Below are 16,754 nucleotides of genomic sequence, written 5' to 3'. Positions count from 1 at the left end.
TTTTTGGATATATTTTTAAATAATCCTTTAAAAATCAATAAACTATTCTTAGCTCATGGCTATACCATGTCCCTAAAAAAGTGTTTATAATGTATAAACTTCTTGAATATGTACTTGGCATACTTTTTCCATCTATATTTTTACTTTTAAATAAATTTTTTTAGAGCAGTTTTAGGCTCACAGCAGAACTGAGCAGAAAAGTACAGAGAGTTCCTATATATTCCCTGCCCCTCTGCATGCACAGCCTCCCACATATCCATGTCTATTTTATTTCATTTTATTAATAATGTATTAATTTCTACTATATAGGAAGGTGATTCAGTTATTCATATATATATGTATATTCTTTTTCATATTCTTTTCCATTATGGTTTATCACATGATATCAAATATAGTTCTCTATGCTATATAGTAGGACATTGTTGTTTATCCATCCTGTATGTAATAGTTTATATTATTAAAGCAAACTCCAAACTAATGAAACTTCTAATCCACCCCTCTTCCACTCCACTTCACGACTACTTTTTTACTTTATTTTATTCCCTACCAGTTTATAGTTCTGCTTTCTCTGACCTAAGTTATCATACTTATTTTTTTAGCTTTCAGTCTAAGTCTCTAATCTGCTACTGTCTTCTCTCTTATGCTGTCTGTTCTTGTGGGTTTATGCCTTTTTAAAAATCCCTAAAATGTCCTTTTAGTGCAGTTTTAGGTGTTAGGGCAGATAAAGGTATATATTTAATCTGATTAGTCTATAAAATTCTATAAGTGTATTAATAACATCACAGTACATACCATTTGATGACCTGCTGTTTTTCGTTTAACCATACACAAACTACTTTCTGTATCAATATGTAGGGCTCTCTGTTACCCTTTTCATAGCTGCATAGTAATTGGTTTTAATTACCTTTAAAAAAAAATAGGTAGGAGAAGGAAATGGCAACCCACTCCAGTGTTCTTGCCTGGAGAATCCCAGGGACGGGGGAGCCTGGTGGGCTGCCGTCTATGGGATCGCACAGAGTCGGACACGACTGAAGTGACTTAGCAGCAGAGCAGTGGTTCCAAAGCAGAATGTGCACAACTCTTATGATTCATTAGGGCAAAGAAAAAATGGTGAAACTTACTCTCTCTATAATATATATGTTATATATATGCAATATCCCCAAATTATATGAAGTTAAACCTGCTTAGCTTAATTTCATATAATTCATTTTATATATGAATTGACCCTGGCAATGAGTTGCACTTTCTTTTTTCTACCAAACACTAGTATTTAAAATGTTTAACTGTTTCGTGATGAAATGTTAACAGCATGCTAACAAAAACTCTCAACAAAATAAATGCAGTTAATTTGTCCCTTCATTATAAACCTGAGTTTAGGGAAATGAAAGAGGAAAGGTAAGTTTCCAAAGAAAAAACTTGTACAATGGTATGAACATCTGAAAAACTGATGTGTAGAAATGTTTGAGTTGTTTCAAAGTGTTGTTACCTAAAACAATGCGTGTCATTTACTAGGCCTCTCGTTACTGCTCACTTAAACTTAGAATCCATATTTTTCAACTTGTTAAGGATGGTCTTCCAAGTAATTTTAAACGTATTTGTTGGAAATATCATAATGCAGCACTTTCCAGTTATTTTGCTTAAATGATGATTGACTCCCAAGAAAATGGAAATTTATTAAGTGAATTTCAAGGAAAACATGGACATAATTAGAGAATTGTGTTGAAAATAAATATCATAATAATAAAAATAAAATAAATATTAAATTTAATCCAAAAATAAAAAAAATAAAAAAAATAAAAAAAATAGGTAATACACGACACAGAACCATTTATTTCATTATTGTTTCCTATTAGTGACCATTTGACACTTTTCAAACTTTTGTCATGAAAACAGTGCTATAGCAAACTTAATCATGCTTGCATCAATTTTGTTATACATACCCAATTATTTTCATAGGATAAAGTCCATTGAAGGGGAATTTCTGGGCCAAATGGTGGGCTCATTTAAACTTTTGGTACTGTTCCCAAATGACCCTCTAGAACACTGCCCTTCTGTCATCACGTGTGAGCATGGCCTTGCCACACCGAACATTGTTGTCTAGCTGCTAGGTGAAAAAGGAGCATATTCTAATTACAGTTCCATCATTGGCAAGGTTCAACATTTATGTATGTTTTTCAGTTGGTCATTTATGTTTCTTCTTTCTTCATGTCCTACACACCAGTGCTTCTCAGTTTTAATACACATGCAAACCACCATCATCTAAGGATCTAATTGAAATACACTATCCGATGCAGACATTCTGGGCTGGAGGAGGGGTGCTTGCGATTCTCCATTTCTAATCAGCTCCAGGTGACACCAGTGCTCCTGATAGGTGGCCTACACTTCCCACACTTTGAGTAGCAGGCCTTTTCATTTGTTCCTCCTGACATATAAAGGCATTGTATATATCAAAACTATCGCATTTCTCAAATTATCTGTCATCCGACTTTGTTTATGGACAATTTTCTTTTTGCCTGGGCTTTAAATTTGTATGTGGTCAAATATGTGAATGGTTTCCTTATAGTTTCCTTCTGGATTTCAGGATGCCCCTCACTGTGGCAACTTTTAGTGACAACTTCACTCCTATCCCATTCCCCTGTCACTTTCATGCCCCTGCATTGCTTACCACTGCTGTTCCGCCTGTGATTTAGTAGAACCAGAAAGCACGTTCTGGAACAAGCAGAAGTAGAACGAAAGCAAGACTTAGGACTAGCGGGTGTTCAGCTCTGCTGTGTGCTTTTCTCCACAGGTGACAGATGCCCTTTATGAGGTGTTTGTGGGGAACAGACTCCGAGCAGCTACGTTCCGGCTCTTTCCTCAGCTGCTCATGACACTGCTTGTCCAGGTTCACCATGCCATTGGCCTCACCATGTCTGATGTTGCCATCCCCAGTGGCCTGTACCCAGAACAGGAAGTGTCTTCAGAGGTCACTCCCTTGTGGTACTGTCCATTGTGATTTTGTTGACCAGGAATCATTCTGTGCTCTCACTGGCTCTCTTTGGTCTTACTGGTGAAAGTCACTCAGTCATGTCCGACTCATTGAGACCCCATGGACTGAAGTCCATGAGGCTCCTCTGTCCATGAAAATTTCCAGGCCAGAATACTGGAATGGGTAGCCGTACCCTTTGCCAGGAGATCTTCCCAACCCAGGGATTGAACCCAGGTCTCCTGCATTGCAGGCAAATTCTTTACCATCTGAGCCAAGGAATATTGGGAAGCCCAAGAATACTGGAGTGGGTAGCCTATCCGTTCTCCAACAGATCTTCCCTACTTAGGAATCAATCGGGGGTCTCCTGCATTGCAGGCAGATTCTTTACCAGCTGAACTACCACGGAAGCCCAGTCTTACTGGTGTCAAGGCAAATTTGGCTATCTGAGTTCAGATGCCCTGCAAAATAATGGATGATAGCATGCCAGCCCTTTCTTGATAAATCAGGTAGTGACAAGAGACAACCGAGACAGCCTTAAACCTACCTCCAAGACCATACTGATCCAAAGCTGAGCATTTTCTCATTTCTGCTTCATGTATAGGGAGGTATTTTTGAATTTTCCTTTAGGGTCTCAATAGAAATTTCTCAATATTTCTGGGGCACATGGGTTTCTTTCTGAGGAAGTGCTCTAATGTGGAATATTTAAGAATGCCTGACTAAGAGGCAGAAGAACTTGAGTTCTGATTCTCATTCATTTTTTGTTTAAGTATTTATTTCAGGTTCTGTTGGGTCTTTGTCGCTGCATGTAGGCTTTCTTTTGTTGCAGCAAGTTGGGGGCTACTCTCTAGTTGCTTCTCATTGCCATGGCTTCTCACTGTGGAACCTGGGCTCTCGGTGCATGGACTCAGTGGTCGTGGTAGCTCGAGTGCAAGACTCCACAGTTGTGATGCACAGGCTTAGTTGCCCTGCTGCATGTGAAAGCTTCCTGGAGCAGGAATCAAAGCCTTGTCCTCTACACTGGCAGTCAGATTCTTCACCACGGGACCTCGAGCGAAGTCCTGATTCTCATTCCTTTAAATAGCTCTGTACTCTGGGCAAATCTTTCTGTTGTTCTGTGCCTATTTTCCTATCTGTAAGTGAGTTCAGGCTAGGTATTCTCCAAGGACCTTTCCAGCTTCAAGATTCTCTGATGTTATGTCCAAAATACTAGTTCAATAAGTAGTTTTCAAAAGCAATTGAGTAAATTTTAGGGGGGTATAAGTTCTATCCAAATAAAGCTGTAAAGAAAAAAGCAGTGACTCTCAGTTTAGCATCGTACATCATTTGTTTTACCATAGACTCCTTCCCATTCTCCCCGGGAAACACAATTTTATTGGATTTCTTTATGCTTAGAGTTTGTGTGAAGGGCCTTTCACTGAGCATCTTTAGGAAAATCTAGAAAGAAGAGAATTACAGTCCAGCAGCTATCAATACATGGCCTTCCTTGGGAGAGCAGGTGATTTTATGCTCTTGGGTTGGAGGAACCTGTACTGTATTTACTTGTACTGTTTTTGTTGGATTAGCTTCGCCATACAGGCTACAAAGACTCTCCTCCTCAGAACATTCTGCTGGCAGGAATTCAACATCATGGAAAAGAATAAAGGATGGACCCTTCTGGAAGGAAAAGATTGCCATCTTCAGGGAGTATCCCTCCTTGCCAAGTAAGACTTCCTTGCCATGCATCCCTGCTCTAAATCAGCTGTGTTTTAAGGTAATTCCCCCCCCCAACACCCCTTTTAGTTATCACAGCCACCAAAGTTGAATAACCTTCTCATCCCAGAATGGGCAAATGCCCATAATTCCAGCTAAAATTTTCACCCCTGCCTTACCCTCGGGAGGAGAAGGGGATGACAGAGGATGAGATGGTTGGATGGTATCACCAACTCAGTGAACATGAGTTTGAGTAAACTCCGGGAGTTGGTAATGGACAGGGAAGCCTGGCATGCTGCAGTCCATGGGTCGCAAAGAGTTGGACACAACTGAGTGACTGAACTGAACTGAACTTACCCTCCTGTGCACCTGAAGCTGAGGAAAAACTTGAGAGCCCCCTCACCCCCTACCCCTGCCCTGGGAAGATTGCTCTGTGAATAAGAGCATTTCTGAGAGTTGTTCTGTGTTCTGTTTTGCAGTGCATTGCTGGAGAGGAATCACCTCCTTGCACATAAGGTCATGTACCTGTTAGTGCCTTTTCTTAACCGAGGGAATGAGAAACATAAGCTCACATCGGCAGGCTTTTTTGTGGAGGTAGGACTTCTTCAGAGGCTGTATGTATTCAGGAAGCCTATAAGGCAGCTGTACCAGCCTTCCTAGGCCATGTCCAAGTCCAGTTCAGACATAGGATAGAAATGGTCCAAATTTAACCTTATTGAAGTTGTTTTGTCCACATATTCAGTGTTCCTTAGGTCCCTGCAGTGGAAGCATCATCCTGTAATGTATGTGCTGTAGAGTAGAAGTTTCAAAGGAAAATAGGTGTTTTAAAGTTGATGGGAAGCTGGCTCCCCCCATGAAAAAGGGCTAAAAGGTAACTTCTTTGGCCACCTTCTGGGTTCTTTCAGCTTCTTCAGAGTCCAGTGGCTCGGCGATTTCCCAGCATATACTGTGTTGCCCGCTTGAAAGACTGGCTACTTCTTGAAAATAATCTCTTTAAAATTCTTGCCCTGCGGGGACTGTGCTATCTTACCAGACAGGAGGAAATGGTAAGACCACCGATTCTATTTTCTTAATTAATTAATTTTAAAAGTTATGTATTTTTAATGGAAGGATAATTGCTACACAATATTGTGTTGGTTTCTGCCATACATCAACATGAATCAGCCACAGGTATACATATGTACATAAGTTCTTTTGACTTCTCTATGTATCAGTCCTGCCAATACTGAAAGATGGCATCAGGGCCTCTTTAATTCTCTGTTCTGGGCTGGCCAAGACAACCAAAGACTCAACAAGCACCAAGGACAGAGCACAGGCGGGAAGCCCTACTCTGGTAACAAAGGAAGTGCCATCGGGAGTGGTGGTGATTCGCTGTTTTGGGCACACAGAGGGAAGACATCAAGAGCCTGCTGCCGTGCATCCTAGACCTTTTATGTGAATCTGACGAGAAGATTGTTTTGTTAGCCATTCAGATACTCCTGCAATTCGTCAGGACCATGGATTTCACCACCCTGAGTGCCATGATGAGGACCCTCTTCTCCTTATTTGGTGATGTAAGATAAGGGGAGAGGAGAGACTTTCCTAGGGGGAAGGTAATTGGCATAACAGCAAACCGAAGTTGGGATAGTAATAACTCTATTTTAGATTGTACTTTTTTGTTAAGAGCACTTTCAAATCTCTTAAGACCCTTCTAGGTAACTCGTGATGTTGGTAGGGCTGGTGTTACTGTTATTCAGATTAAAAAAAACTGAGGCATAGAGACTTGCCAAGGTACTCCCGTACTTCCTGGGATGAAGGAGTTTCTATAAGAAAAGACAGTGTCTTTTCTTTCAAGGAGCAATCAGGACTAGGTCAGGATAGTGGACTAAACTTATGTCTCCATCCCAGATCCCAAAGATCTGTCAAAAAAAAAAAAATACACGGGGAGACTTCCCTGGCTATCTAGTGGTTAAGACTCTATGCTTCCACTGCAGGAGGTGTGGGTTTCATCCCTGGTCGGGGAACTAAGATCCTGCATGCTAAGTGGCCCAGCCAAAAATAAAGGAGAAATATATGTGGCACAATGAACCACATTCTGAAGAGTGAAATATGCCAAGGCTGGAATTTTTAATTTCAGCAAAACAGCATGTGCTGTGTATGTGCTAAGTCACTTCAGTTGTGTCCAACTCTTTGTGACCCCATGGACTGTAGCCCGCCAGACTCCTCTGTCCATAGGATTCTCCAGGCAAAAATACTGGAGTGGATTGCCATGCCCTCCTCTGGGGGATCTTCCCAACCCTGAGATCAAAGCAGCATCTCTTACATCTCCTACAGTGGCAGGCAGGTCCTTTACCAATAGCACCACCTGGGAAGCCCAGCTTGAGTGGATGGTTAATACTAGGAGCAGATACAAGCAGTGATGATGCATTCTTAGAGTGAGAGAATGAGCTATGCAAAGCAGCAAATGTGACTATCTCCACATATATTTGGTTTCTTGCTCTCAGCTACCAACATCTAAATATCCTCCTTAGGACTGGCATTTCAGCCAACCTAGAGCTCGTATAAGTTAAGCATGAACACATTCAGTGAGTTGCTTCCCTTTGAACATCCTCCATAGGTAAGACCGGATGTTCATCGTTTCTCCATGACCCTCTTTGGAGCCTCCATAAAGTCTGTGAAATACACAGATAAGAAGGGTGTAGAGAGCCAAGTCCTGGACAGCTTGGTCCCACTTCTTCTGTATTCTCAGGATGAGAATGATGCAATTGCTGCGGTAATGCCTACTGTTAACTTCTTTTAGTCCTGAATAAGATCCAGAGCCAACTCTGCAAACAGGCACTCATTTCTCCGAGGGCAGGGACTCTGTGGTACCATCTGTACTCCCCATTTCCTCTGGCACAGGCTTCCTTTCAATTATTTTACCTAAGTGAATTGCGTGAAAAATCTTACTCCTTATTTCTGTGTAGCAAATCATGATCTTATGTGGGTGAGAATCATGTATTATTATATCTCTCTGTAGCCCCTCCAATATTCAGCCTAGCCCAAAACTCTCAACACACTGCCCAATTCAAGAAACTCTTTCTGTGAATGATGATCACAGTCTGTTGTCTTTTCTCTTTAATTCAAGAACAGCCTTGTGGCCTTGAGACAAAAATAGACTAGTGTTGAGGGTAAATCAGGAAGAGAGAAGCTTCTCTGAAATCTGGAGATTTCTTTGAAATCTCTTTAATCTCCCAGAGGTTCCTCCATAAGAACTGTGGGAGGGATGGCATCATCTTTAGCACTGTCCCATACCTCAGAAGCTGATCTTTTTCAAGGTCCTGTGACCACCAGTTACAGCCGACCAGAGAGGTGGGTTTAGGCTGTCAGGAGTCTGGGAAAATGCTGGAGCTCCCACCCACCTATACTCTTCCTTACAGAAAGATTCAGAAACAGGACTAAAGATTACGGTGGACCTTGGCACCTTGTTATGGGGGAAGTGTTATGGCCTTGTAGCCATAAATATAAAACATTTCAGACCTCAGTGAAGTATAGGTCAGAGCTTCCCAACCAAGTGATGGGAAATTGCGCCCCATAGAGGTCACAGACATGGGACAGACAGTACTGATCCCTAACCCCCACCCTGCACCCCAGCCAGCTTTTGGCAATCAGGCGAAGCCTAGAGCAGTCAAGACTCTAGGCTTATTTTCCTTCAGACTTTGAACCCCTTCTAGCCAGCCTGTCAAGGCTCCTCAGAAGGTGGCCTAAGCAAAGGGGAGGGATCTACCATAAGGTTAGGAATCACTGGCACTGACAACATAATTTAAAACATCAATACACCTACCTACCACCTAGGCTGAGAAATAAAACCGGAAAAAATCATGCAAAATCTCAAATTTTGTTATCATTTCTGAGGTATTATTTTTCATGTTTTAAAACTTTATCTGAAAAAAATTTTATACATTAAAAAACTTTGTTCATATCATTTGTAAATCCTTTCAGCAACTTGCTTTTCTTTGTTTAACATATTTAGAAGATTTATTCATGTTATATAGCCCTAATTCACTTATCACTGCTATACAGAATTCTGTCTTATAACTGCAACTTATCCCATTCTTTTATTCCTGGACACTTAGATTACTTTTATTTTTTCCTTATTATAATGCTGCAGTGAGCATTTTGGTAGATTTCTTTGTGTACATGTCTGAGAATTTCTTGAGGGCATCAACCCAGAAATGAAATATCCGGGTATCTTTAACTTTACTAGACACTTACAATTCATAACAAAGTAACTGAACTAATGTACATTCCCATCTGTCCCCAGAGGAATTTAAATGGCCCAGATGTCTAGTGGAACTAGGACCAAACACTTGCTTGGAGACTTACCAGGGGTGTTATATGGTGCATGGGAGCCTTCTGAGGGCAGTATGTAAAGAAAACCACCACTTGCTAATTTTGCTTAAGTATCAGGATCAAGAGAGGATCAATACTTTCCAAAGTTTCTTCCAAGCTAGAGATTTACAAGGACTGTGAGATGGGGAGCTACTTTCCTGTGTGTAGTGACAGGAGAATAACCTAGGAGCAGCGAGTAGGCATGGGAGCCCTCTGTCTAGAAGCATGGGGTAGTGGGACATCTGCCCAAAGCTCTGATGTGGGTATTACACTTGATGTTAGTAGCTCTCACTTATGCCCTCAACCATGGTTTCTCCATTTTCCCCAGAATCCTGCAGATTTTATGGGTTCTCTGTAGAGACTGTTTGGGAAAGCTGAAGGAAGTCACCTTGCCCTCACTTCAAAAAAGATAATTCTGAGTTTATCATATTAGACTTTAGCGTTTTATTTGACGAAAGGTAATCTCAGCTAAAACATGTTTGAAAATGCTGATCTCTGATCATCCTTTTCACAGGAGAGCAGGCAAGTGCTAACTATATGTGCCCGGTTCCTGAAATGGAAGCTGCCCCAAGCAGTGTACTGCAAAGATCCCTGGTTCATCAACCCTAGTGACGTTGCAACAATCTGCAAGTTCTTTGTATGTGAGCAATAATGGCTTTGTTAACTCCTTAATATGCTGACGTGCTTATTTTTTTTCAGACATAGTGTTTAATGAAGGAATATGACATAAAGGAAACATTTCCCATCCTTCTCACATCAGCACTTGATATCTATGACCGGTTTTGTTCTACGAATCCATTTTTCTGTAGTTTCCTCCCAAATGAATCAAAATTCACTTTCTCTTACCACCCTTCCTCAGCAAAAAAACCTGGTGAACTCTTGGGAACTCCACTAACCTGACTTAGGGGCTGCAGAGTCAGGGCAATAGTACATGCTCAAAAACTACTTAAGGGGTAAATGGAAATGGGGTTATGTTTGGCCTTTGCAATGATCTTTAATCCTTTCTTTGGATATAGTGGATTATTTTACCCTCCATCAGAGCATGAGCCCCGAGCAAGGGCTGCCGTGCTGTTGTAAGCCTTGCAACACAATGGCGGCATGCCACTGGCTCTGAGAAGCCCCAGATGGCATCCTTTCTCTTTACAAACTGGAGAGAGGCTACTGTAACTCATCTTCGGGGCAGGCTTGAGCCAGAGCAGCCCGAGGAGGCCCATCCATGGTTTTCTAGACAACTGAGTCTAGAACCACTGGGATCTTATTATGAAGACCCCATGACTGACTCTTCCCAGGGATCTTCCATATGCGTAGCCATTAAGGACCCAATAGGGCCTCCTCTGATCAGACTTACTGGCCTAGGAAGCCCCACAGTGCCCTTGTGTAAGGCTTTCCATGCAGGATTATCTCTCTGACCTGCGATCAAACCTATCACAGATGCACTAATGACAGTTATTTTTGCAGCAAGAAATTCAATGCTGTCGGTCAATGAGACTAAATATTGTCCATGTTAAATCATAAGTTCTATAAAGAACAAAATCCTGTGCTCTTCCTGTCCCCGAGGTGCCTGGTAAGAGATCCACTGAGGAGTGAATTCATTCATCCAATAAGTGTAACACGCTCAAAGTGCAACAGGCCGCAGAGAACCCAGAAACATGCCCAAGATGAAAACTTCTAAGGGGAGCTTACAAGCTAGTGAGGGAGATTAAACCTCTGTGAAACACTGAATGGAAATGCAAGGTGGAAAATGATGGGTTGCCAAGACAGAAGGACCTGCAAAACACTCAAGAGTACAGGGTTAGTTCAGGAAGGAAAGAGCTGTCAGGAAGAGCTATTAGGAAGGCAGAGCTCAGGACTGAGCTTAGAGACCTGAGAAGACTCATATACAGAAAAGAAATGACAGATTAGAGGCAATGCAGGCACAGTATGCGGGTGTGAGTGAGGTATATTCAGAGGATTTAACATTGCCAAGGGCCTCGTTATTGTGGCATAATTCACTGAGCAACTGAAGTTATTTCAACCACTATACTCTGCATGTATATCTGACATAGTCCCTGTGTAGTGAGGCTGATAAAAATAGTGCTGCTACTTCACTCCTTCATACTCTTTTTTTTCCCCTCCACTTAGGGAAAAAAATGCAAGGGGAAGGTCAACATCTTAGCCCAAACATTGATGTTCTCCAAGAATGCAAAACTTCCTATCAGAAGAGCAGCAGTCTTATTTGTAGGTACAGAGAAAATCCTTTCGTTTCTACAGTCACTTTTATCCTGTGCTTTCCCAAATTGTGTTTTTGGGTGTCCCCATTCTTTATGAAATGACCTTGAAAATACTTCTTTGGAGAAGGGGGCTATGTTATCTGTAGGTAACTATCAGGCACTTGGAGGGATTCAGTTTTTAGAAAATCTGATTATCAGAAGGTCAGTTGTGCCAGCTTCGTAAAGCCAGATCCAGATCACAGACTCACGGACTTTATCCTGCATTTAGGGCTCTTATCAAAGTACGTGGATCACAGCGAACTCGGGATGAAGGGTACTGACTGGATAGAGAATGGTAAGTGGTAAACCCTTGAACTTGGGGTACCCCGTGTTTGGAAGGTACCTGAGGCAGGCTCTGTGGTAGAGATGAGACTGGGAACCAGAGAACTTGACTTTTGTTATTAAAAAAAAAGCCCTTGGAGGCTTCGACCAAATGACAGTCTCCTTCCAGGCCAGTTCCTTCTTCAGGAAAATACATGACCCTATTTGTCTTGGAAACTAGCTTTGATGAATGTCTCAGGGGCAATTTCTGAATTTCATTTGTCAGAGAATAAATTATGAAAATAATTATGAAATTAAGAAAATAAATTATGAAAATAATTATGAAATTAAGAAAATAAATTAAAAAATAAAATAATTAAGAAAATAAATTATGTAGAAATATTATCTTAGTAAGTTATGATGACACCTCATGAGTACCACACAAATTGACTGGAGCCTCTTTTCTGTAAGTGGCTGTTGTCCTGTAACATGGGGGAACTTGCTAATAGAGAAGTTTCATATTCCTGTAAGGCAGTTGTCATGTAAGTGGATTTCTACAGTTGTACAGCTTTGGGGATTTGTCACTCAGAGAATATTTATTTTCATTTAATAAGTAGTCCTACAATCAGAAAGTGCCATGAAATGCTAAGTCTCTCTATTCAAAAGCATGTACTTTGAGAACCAAATTAAAGTCCTGAACAGTTCATTGCTTTTAGAATAAAAATATGTAACTGGTAATAAGAGCCAGAAGCTGGAACTTATTTAAGAAAGATCATGCCACTTTTCTCTATGGTGCTCTACTTCCCCATAGATATCAAAAGCAAAAATGAAAAAGAAAAGTCATATAGTTATTTTATTCTATGAGATGAGATTTCACATGGTCAATTCTGGTCAATTAAAAGGAAATTATTTTCTAATCTAAAACGCTGGGGAACCAAAGTTCTTTTTCCATTCCAAATTTATCTCTCTATATAAAAAATGTATCTGTACAGATGATTTAGGATGTGTGTGTGTGTGTGTGTGTGTGTGTGTGCACGCATGCTTAGTGGCTCAGTCATATCTGACTCTTTGCAACCCAGTGGGATGTAGCTCCCCAGGCTCCTGTGTCCATGGAATTTGGTAGCCAAGAATACTGGAGTGGGTTGCCATTCCTACTCCAAGGAATCTTTCTGACCCACAGGAATCAAACCCACATCTCCTGTATCTCCTGCATTGACCGATGGATTCTTTACCAATGAGTCACCTGGGAAGCTCAAACATATGTATAGGATTGGCCAAAAAGTTCATTGAAGTTTTCCTATTACATATGGAAAAACCCAAATGAACTTTTTGGCCAACCCAATGTGTAAATTATATACACACACATCAGAAAGAACCTTATTAAATTGCCATTTTGTAAGGCAAAAGCAGTCAAATATCCACCGTCTCCCTTGGTTAAATCTAATGGAATAGTTCCACCCTCTTTCTTCCCTTACAGTGGCTTATCTGTCTTAGAAACAGGGTAGAACATCTTAGCACTCTTTTTTGGACAAATTTATGTCATTTATCACAGTTAATTTTAAGCTAAATTTGAACAAAAAAAAATCACAAAAATTTAAATATGAATTGAGATGAATTTCATGAGAAAAATAAGTTTCAGTTCCTTTGGATTCCCAAATTGATGTCTGCTCTTTCATATGTTCTGTGGAACAGATAGATCTTCATGCAAGAACTGTAAAAAACTAATCAAATATTCCATTTTTTAAATAAGCATGATGAATTTAAAGACTAAACTACTACTTAAATAAAAGCTCCAAACTATGAAAAGGTCCTGAGTATTTTTGAAGTCTTGGAGACTTAGATATTAAAAAGAGACCTTTTTTCTTTTTTTTGGCTTTGCCATGCTGTAAGTGGGATCTTAGTTGCCTGACCAGGGATCAAACCCATGTGCCCTGCAGTGGAAGCGTGGAATCCTAACCACTGGACCACCAGGAAGTCCTGACCTTTATCTAATATGATTCAAACACATATCCATAAAGTAAAATGATAGATATTTCTACATAAAATTTTTAAAAACCAACTTTGAAAAATAAAGAAGCAGACAAAACTGAAAAACAGGAAATAATATGGGAGGAGTATATTTACATTAGGATAAATGGTTAATATCCTTAAAACACATCACTACTTCTGCCAAAGAAAAGTGCTGAACAATATGAATAAGTAGTTCAAAGAAAACCAGTAGCCAATAAGTATATGAAAAATATTACTAGTAATCAAAAGTTTGTGAACTAAAACAATGATGAGATGACAGTATGTGTTTTTCTTTCAAAATGGCAAAGATTACTAATCAATACTGAGTGTTGATGTGTTAAGGGAAAACTGACATTATCATACACTGGTATGAGCATAACTTTCTATGACATACTCTTTAAAAAATTTTGTTTGGCTGTGCTGAGTCTTAGTTGAGGCATGCAGGATCTTCAGTTGTACCATGTGGACTCCTAGTTGCAGCATGTGGGATCTAGTTCCCTGACCAGGGATCAAACCCAGGCATCTTGCATTGGGAGCGTGGAGTCTTAGCCACTGGACCACCAAGCATAATTATAATTTGATACAACTTTCTTATAGGGAAGTTTGGCAGTATGTATCAAAACCCTTTATTTTTATTTATTTATTAATTTTTTTTTTAAATTTACATGGCTCTGCTGGGTCTTAGTTGTAGCATTCAGGATCTTTAGTTATGACATGCGAACTCTTAGCTGCAGCATGTGGAATCTTTAGTTGTGGCATGTGGGATCTAGTTCCCTGACCAGGGATTGAACCCAGGCCCCCTGCGCTGGCAGCACGGAGCCTTAGCCACTGGACCACCAGGGAAGTACCTATCAAAACCCTTTAAATAAACATAACACACTGACTTGTTGATCCCATTTCTAGGAAATTAAACTATGAAAGTTAGCAAAAATTGTTATAGAAATGTTCATTTAAGTGTTATTTAAAATGGCAAAAATAGGAAGCATCTAAGATTTAAAAAAATAAGAAATTAGTTAAATAGAGTTTATCCAGGTTGTAGAATCATATATGTAGCCATGAAAAATATTGTAGGAAAACGTTTAAATGACTTAGATAAATGATGATGCAATATTATTAAATAAAATAAGCAATGATTAGATAATATGTATATTATGGTTCCATCTGCACAAAAAATAGAAACATACCAGTGTAAATGAGTGAATGGAAATAGACCAAAGAAGTTAACGGTGGTTTTCTCTGACAGGAGGATTTTAAGTGACTTTGATTTTCTTCTAGTGGTTGCTGCTAAGTCGCTTCAGTCGTGTCCAACTCTGTGTGACCCCATAGACGGCAGCCCACCAGGCTCCCCCGTCCCTGGGATTCTCCAGGCAAGAACACTGGAGTGGGTTGCCATTTCCATCTCCAATGCATGAAAATGAAAAGTGAAAGTGAAGTCACTCAGTCGTGTCCGACCCTCAGCCACCCCATGGAATGGGGAAGCACCCCTGCAGCCTTCCAGTCTCCTCCGTCCGTGGGATTTTCCAGGCAAGAGTACTGGACTGGGGTGCCATCGCTTTCTCCATCTGCTAGTGCTTATATACATGTATTGTCTAAATTTTCCACATGATGAACATGAATTTCCTTTGCAATAAGAAAACATACACTAAAACTTTTAAAGAAAAATTAAAAGGAAATATTGATTTATTAAAAGACTCTTGCTCCTTAGGAAAAAAGCTATGACCAACCTACACAGGATATTAAAAAGCAGAGACATTACTTTGCCAACAAAGGTTCGTCTAGTCAAAGCTATAGTTTTTCCAGTAGCCATGTATGGATGTGAGTTGGACTATAAAGAAAGCTGATTGCCAAAAAATTGATGCTTTTGCACTGTGGTGCTGGAGAAGACTCTTGAGAGTCCCTTGGACTGCAAGGAGATCCAACCAGTCCATCCTAAAGGAAATCAGTCCTGAATATTCATTGGAAGGACTGATGCTGAAGCTGAAACTCCAATACTTTGGCCACCTGATGCGAAGAACTGACTCACTGGAAAAGACCCTGATGCTGGGAAAGATTGAAGGCAGGAGGAGAAGGGGTTGACAGCATGAGATGGTAGGATGGCATCACTGACTCAATGGACATGAGTTTGAGCAAGCTCTGGGAGTTGGAGATGGACAGGGAAGCCTGGCATGCTGCAGTCCATGGGGTTGCAAAGAGTCAGACACGACTGTGCGACTGAACTGAACTGAATGATTTAAGAGTAACCTCAAAGACCAACGGGGCTTCCCTGGTGGCTCAGCGGATAAAGAATCTGCCTGCGATACAGGAGACCCGGGTTTGATCCCTGGGTTGGGAAGATCCCCTAGGAGAAAGGAATGGCTACCCATTCTAATATCCTGGCCCAGAGAATTCCATGGACTGTATAGTCCATGAGGTTGCAAAGAGTTGGGCATAATTGATCAACTTTCACTTTCCAGGACCAACACAGGAACTCACAAATTAACAGTGTTATATATGGTCTGCCAAGTCCATATAATTTGAACTTGGACTACTTGGCAGTTTGATTATTTTAAAGGAGTAAAATATTGGCAACTCAGAAACAAGTAAGGTTTGTAAGTGAAAACTGGAAATTGATCCACAAGTATACAGACTTTCACATAGAGGCTTGGAAAAAGTTAGGTCTCCGTCTCAGCTGTTCTGGGCATACTGGGTCCTTTGTGTCTGACCAGTGATCGTTTCCATAGATCTTCACCTGAAATTTGTTTTCTTACCACTTAGATCTGAAAAAACTGCTGCATGACCCTGAGCCATCTCTGCGCATCATCGCCTCCCAGGCTCTATTCTGAATCCAGAAGGCGGGGGCTGAACTACATTCCAGGCAGAGACTGTATGGGCTGAGGAAGCTCATAGGTTGTTTGCCTATCTAGAAGCCCAAGGCAAGCAACACTAGGTAAAAAAAAAAAAAAAAAAAAACAAAAAAAACTAATCCCTTCAGAAGCCCCAGAAGCACCTGGTGCTCCATTAGCAAGAAACTTCTTCCACCCACTTAATCACCTCACAACATATTTTTTGCTGTCAAAACCTTTAAGGAATGGCAATATAGAAGAGAGAGCAGCTTCTGGCGTACCTTTGCAGAAACAGTGAAAACCTACTGAAGATTCTGAGGCATGCCAGAATACCCATAAAGTTCTAGTCTTGATAAACAGGTTGAGTAAAGCTTCGAGAGACTTTCAGTGTTCATATTGCAGTGT

The 16,754-nt window shown here is 40.6% G+C and overlaps 1 protein-coding gene across 1 annotated transcript in view; it reads left to right on the top strand.

Moving 5' to 3' along the window:
• The window catches only part of MROH8 (maestro heat like repeat family member 8), a 59,267-nt gene extending 42,918 nt beyond the window's left edge, over nt 1-16,349 (top strand). Inside the window, exons 14-23 of the mRNA XM_068986663.1 lie at nt 2,789-2,979; nt 4,531-4,668; nt 5,137-5,251; nt 5,563-5,703; nt 6,046-6,210; nt 7,254-7,409; nt 9,522-9,644; nt 11,129-11,228; nt 11,486-11,551; nt 16,282-16,349. Of these exons, the coding sequence (XP_068842764.1) occupies nt 2,789-2,979; nt 4,531-4,668; nt 5,137-5,251; nt 5,563-5,703; nt 6,046-6,210; nt 7,254-7,409; nt 9,522-9,644; nt 11,129-11,228; nt 11,486-11,551; nt 16,282-16,349 (1,263 nt within the window). The remainder of the gene's footprint in view (nt 1-2,788; nt 2,980-4,530; nt 4,669-5,136; nt 5,252-5,562; nt 5,704-6,045; nt 6,211-7,253; nt 7,410-9,521; nt 9,645-11,128; nt 11,229-11,485; nt 11,552-16,281) is intronic.
• Nucleotides 16,350-16,754: the final 405 nt, after the last annotated feature.

Source organism: Capricornis sumatraensis, chromosome 15 (assembly GCF_032405125.1).
Source record: "Capricornis sumatraensis isolate serow.1 chromosome 15, serow.2, whole genome shotgun sequence".
Classification (NCBI taxonomy): domain Eukaryota; kingdom Metazoa; phylum Chordata; class Mammalia; order Artiodactyla; family Bovidae; genus Capricornis; species Capricornis sumatraensis.
The sequence above is the reverse complement of the archived record's forward strand: the minus strand, read 5'-3'. Positions and strand labels throughout refer to the sequence as shown.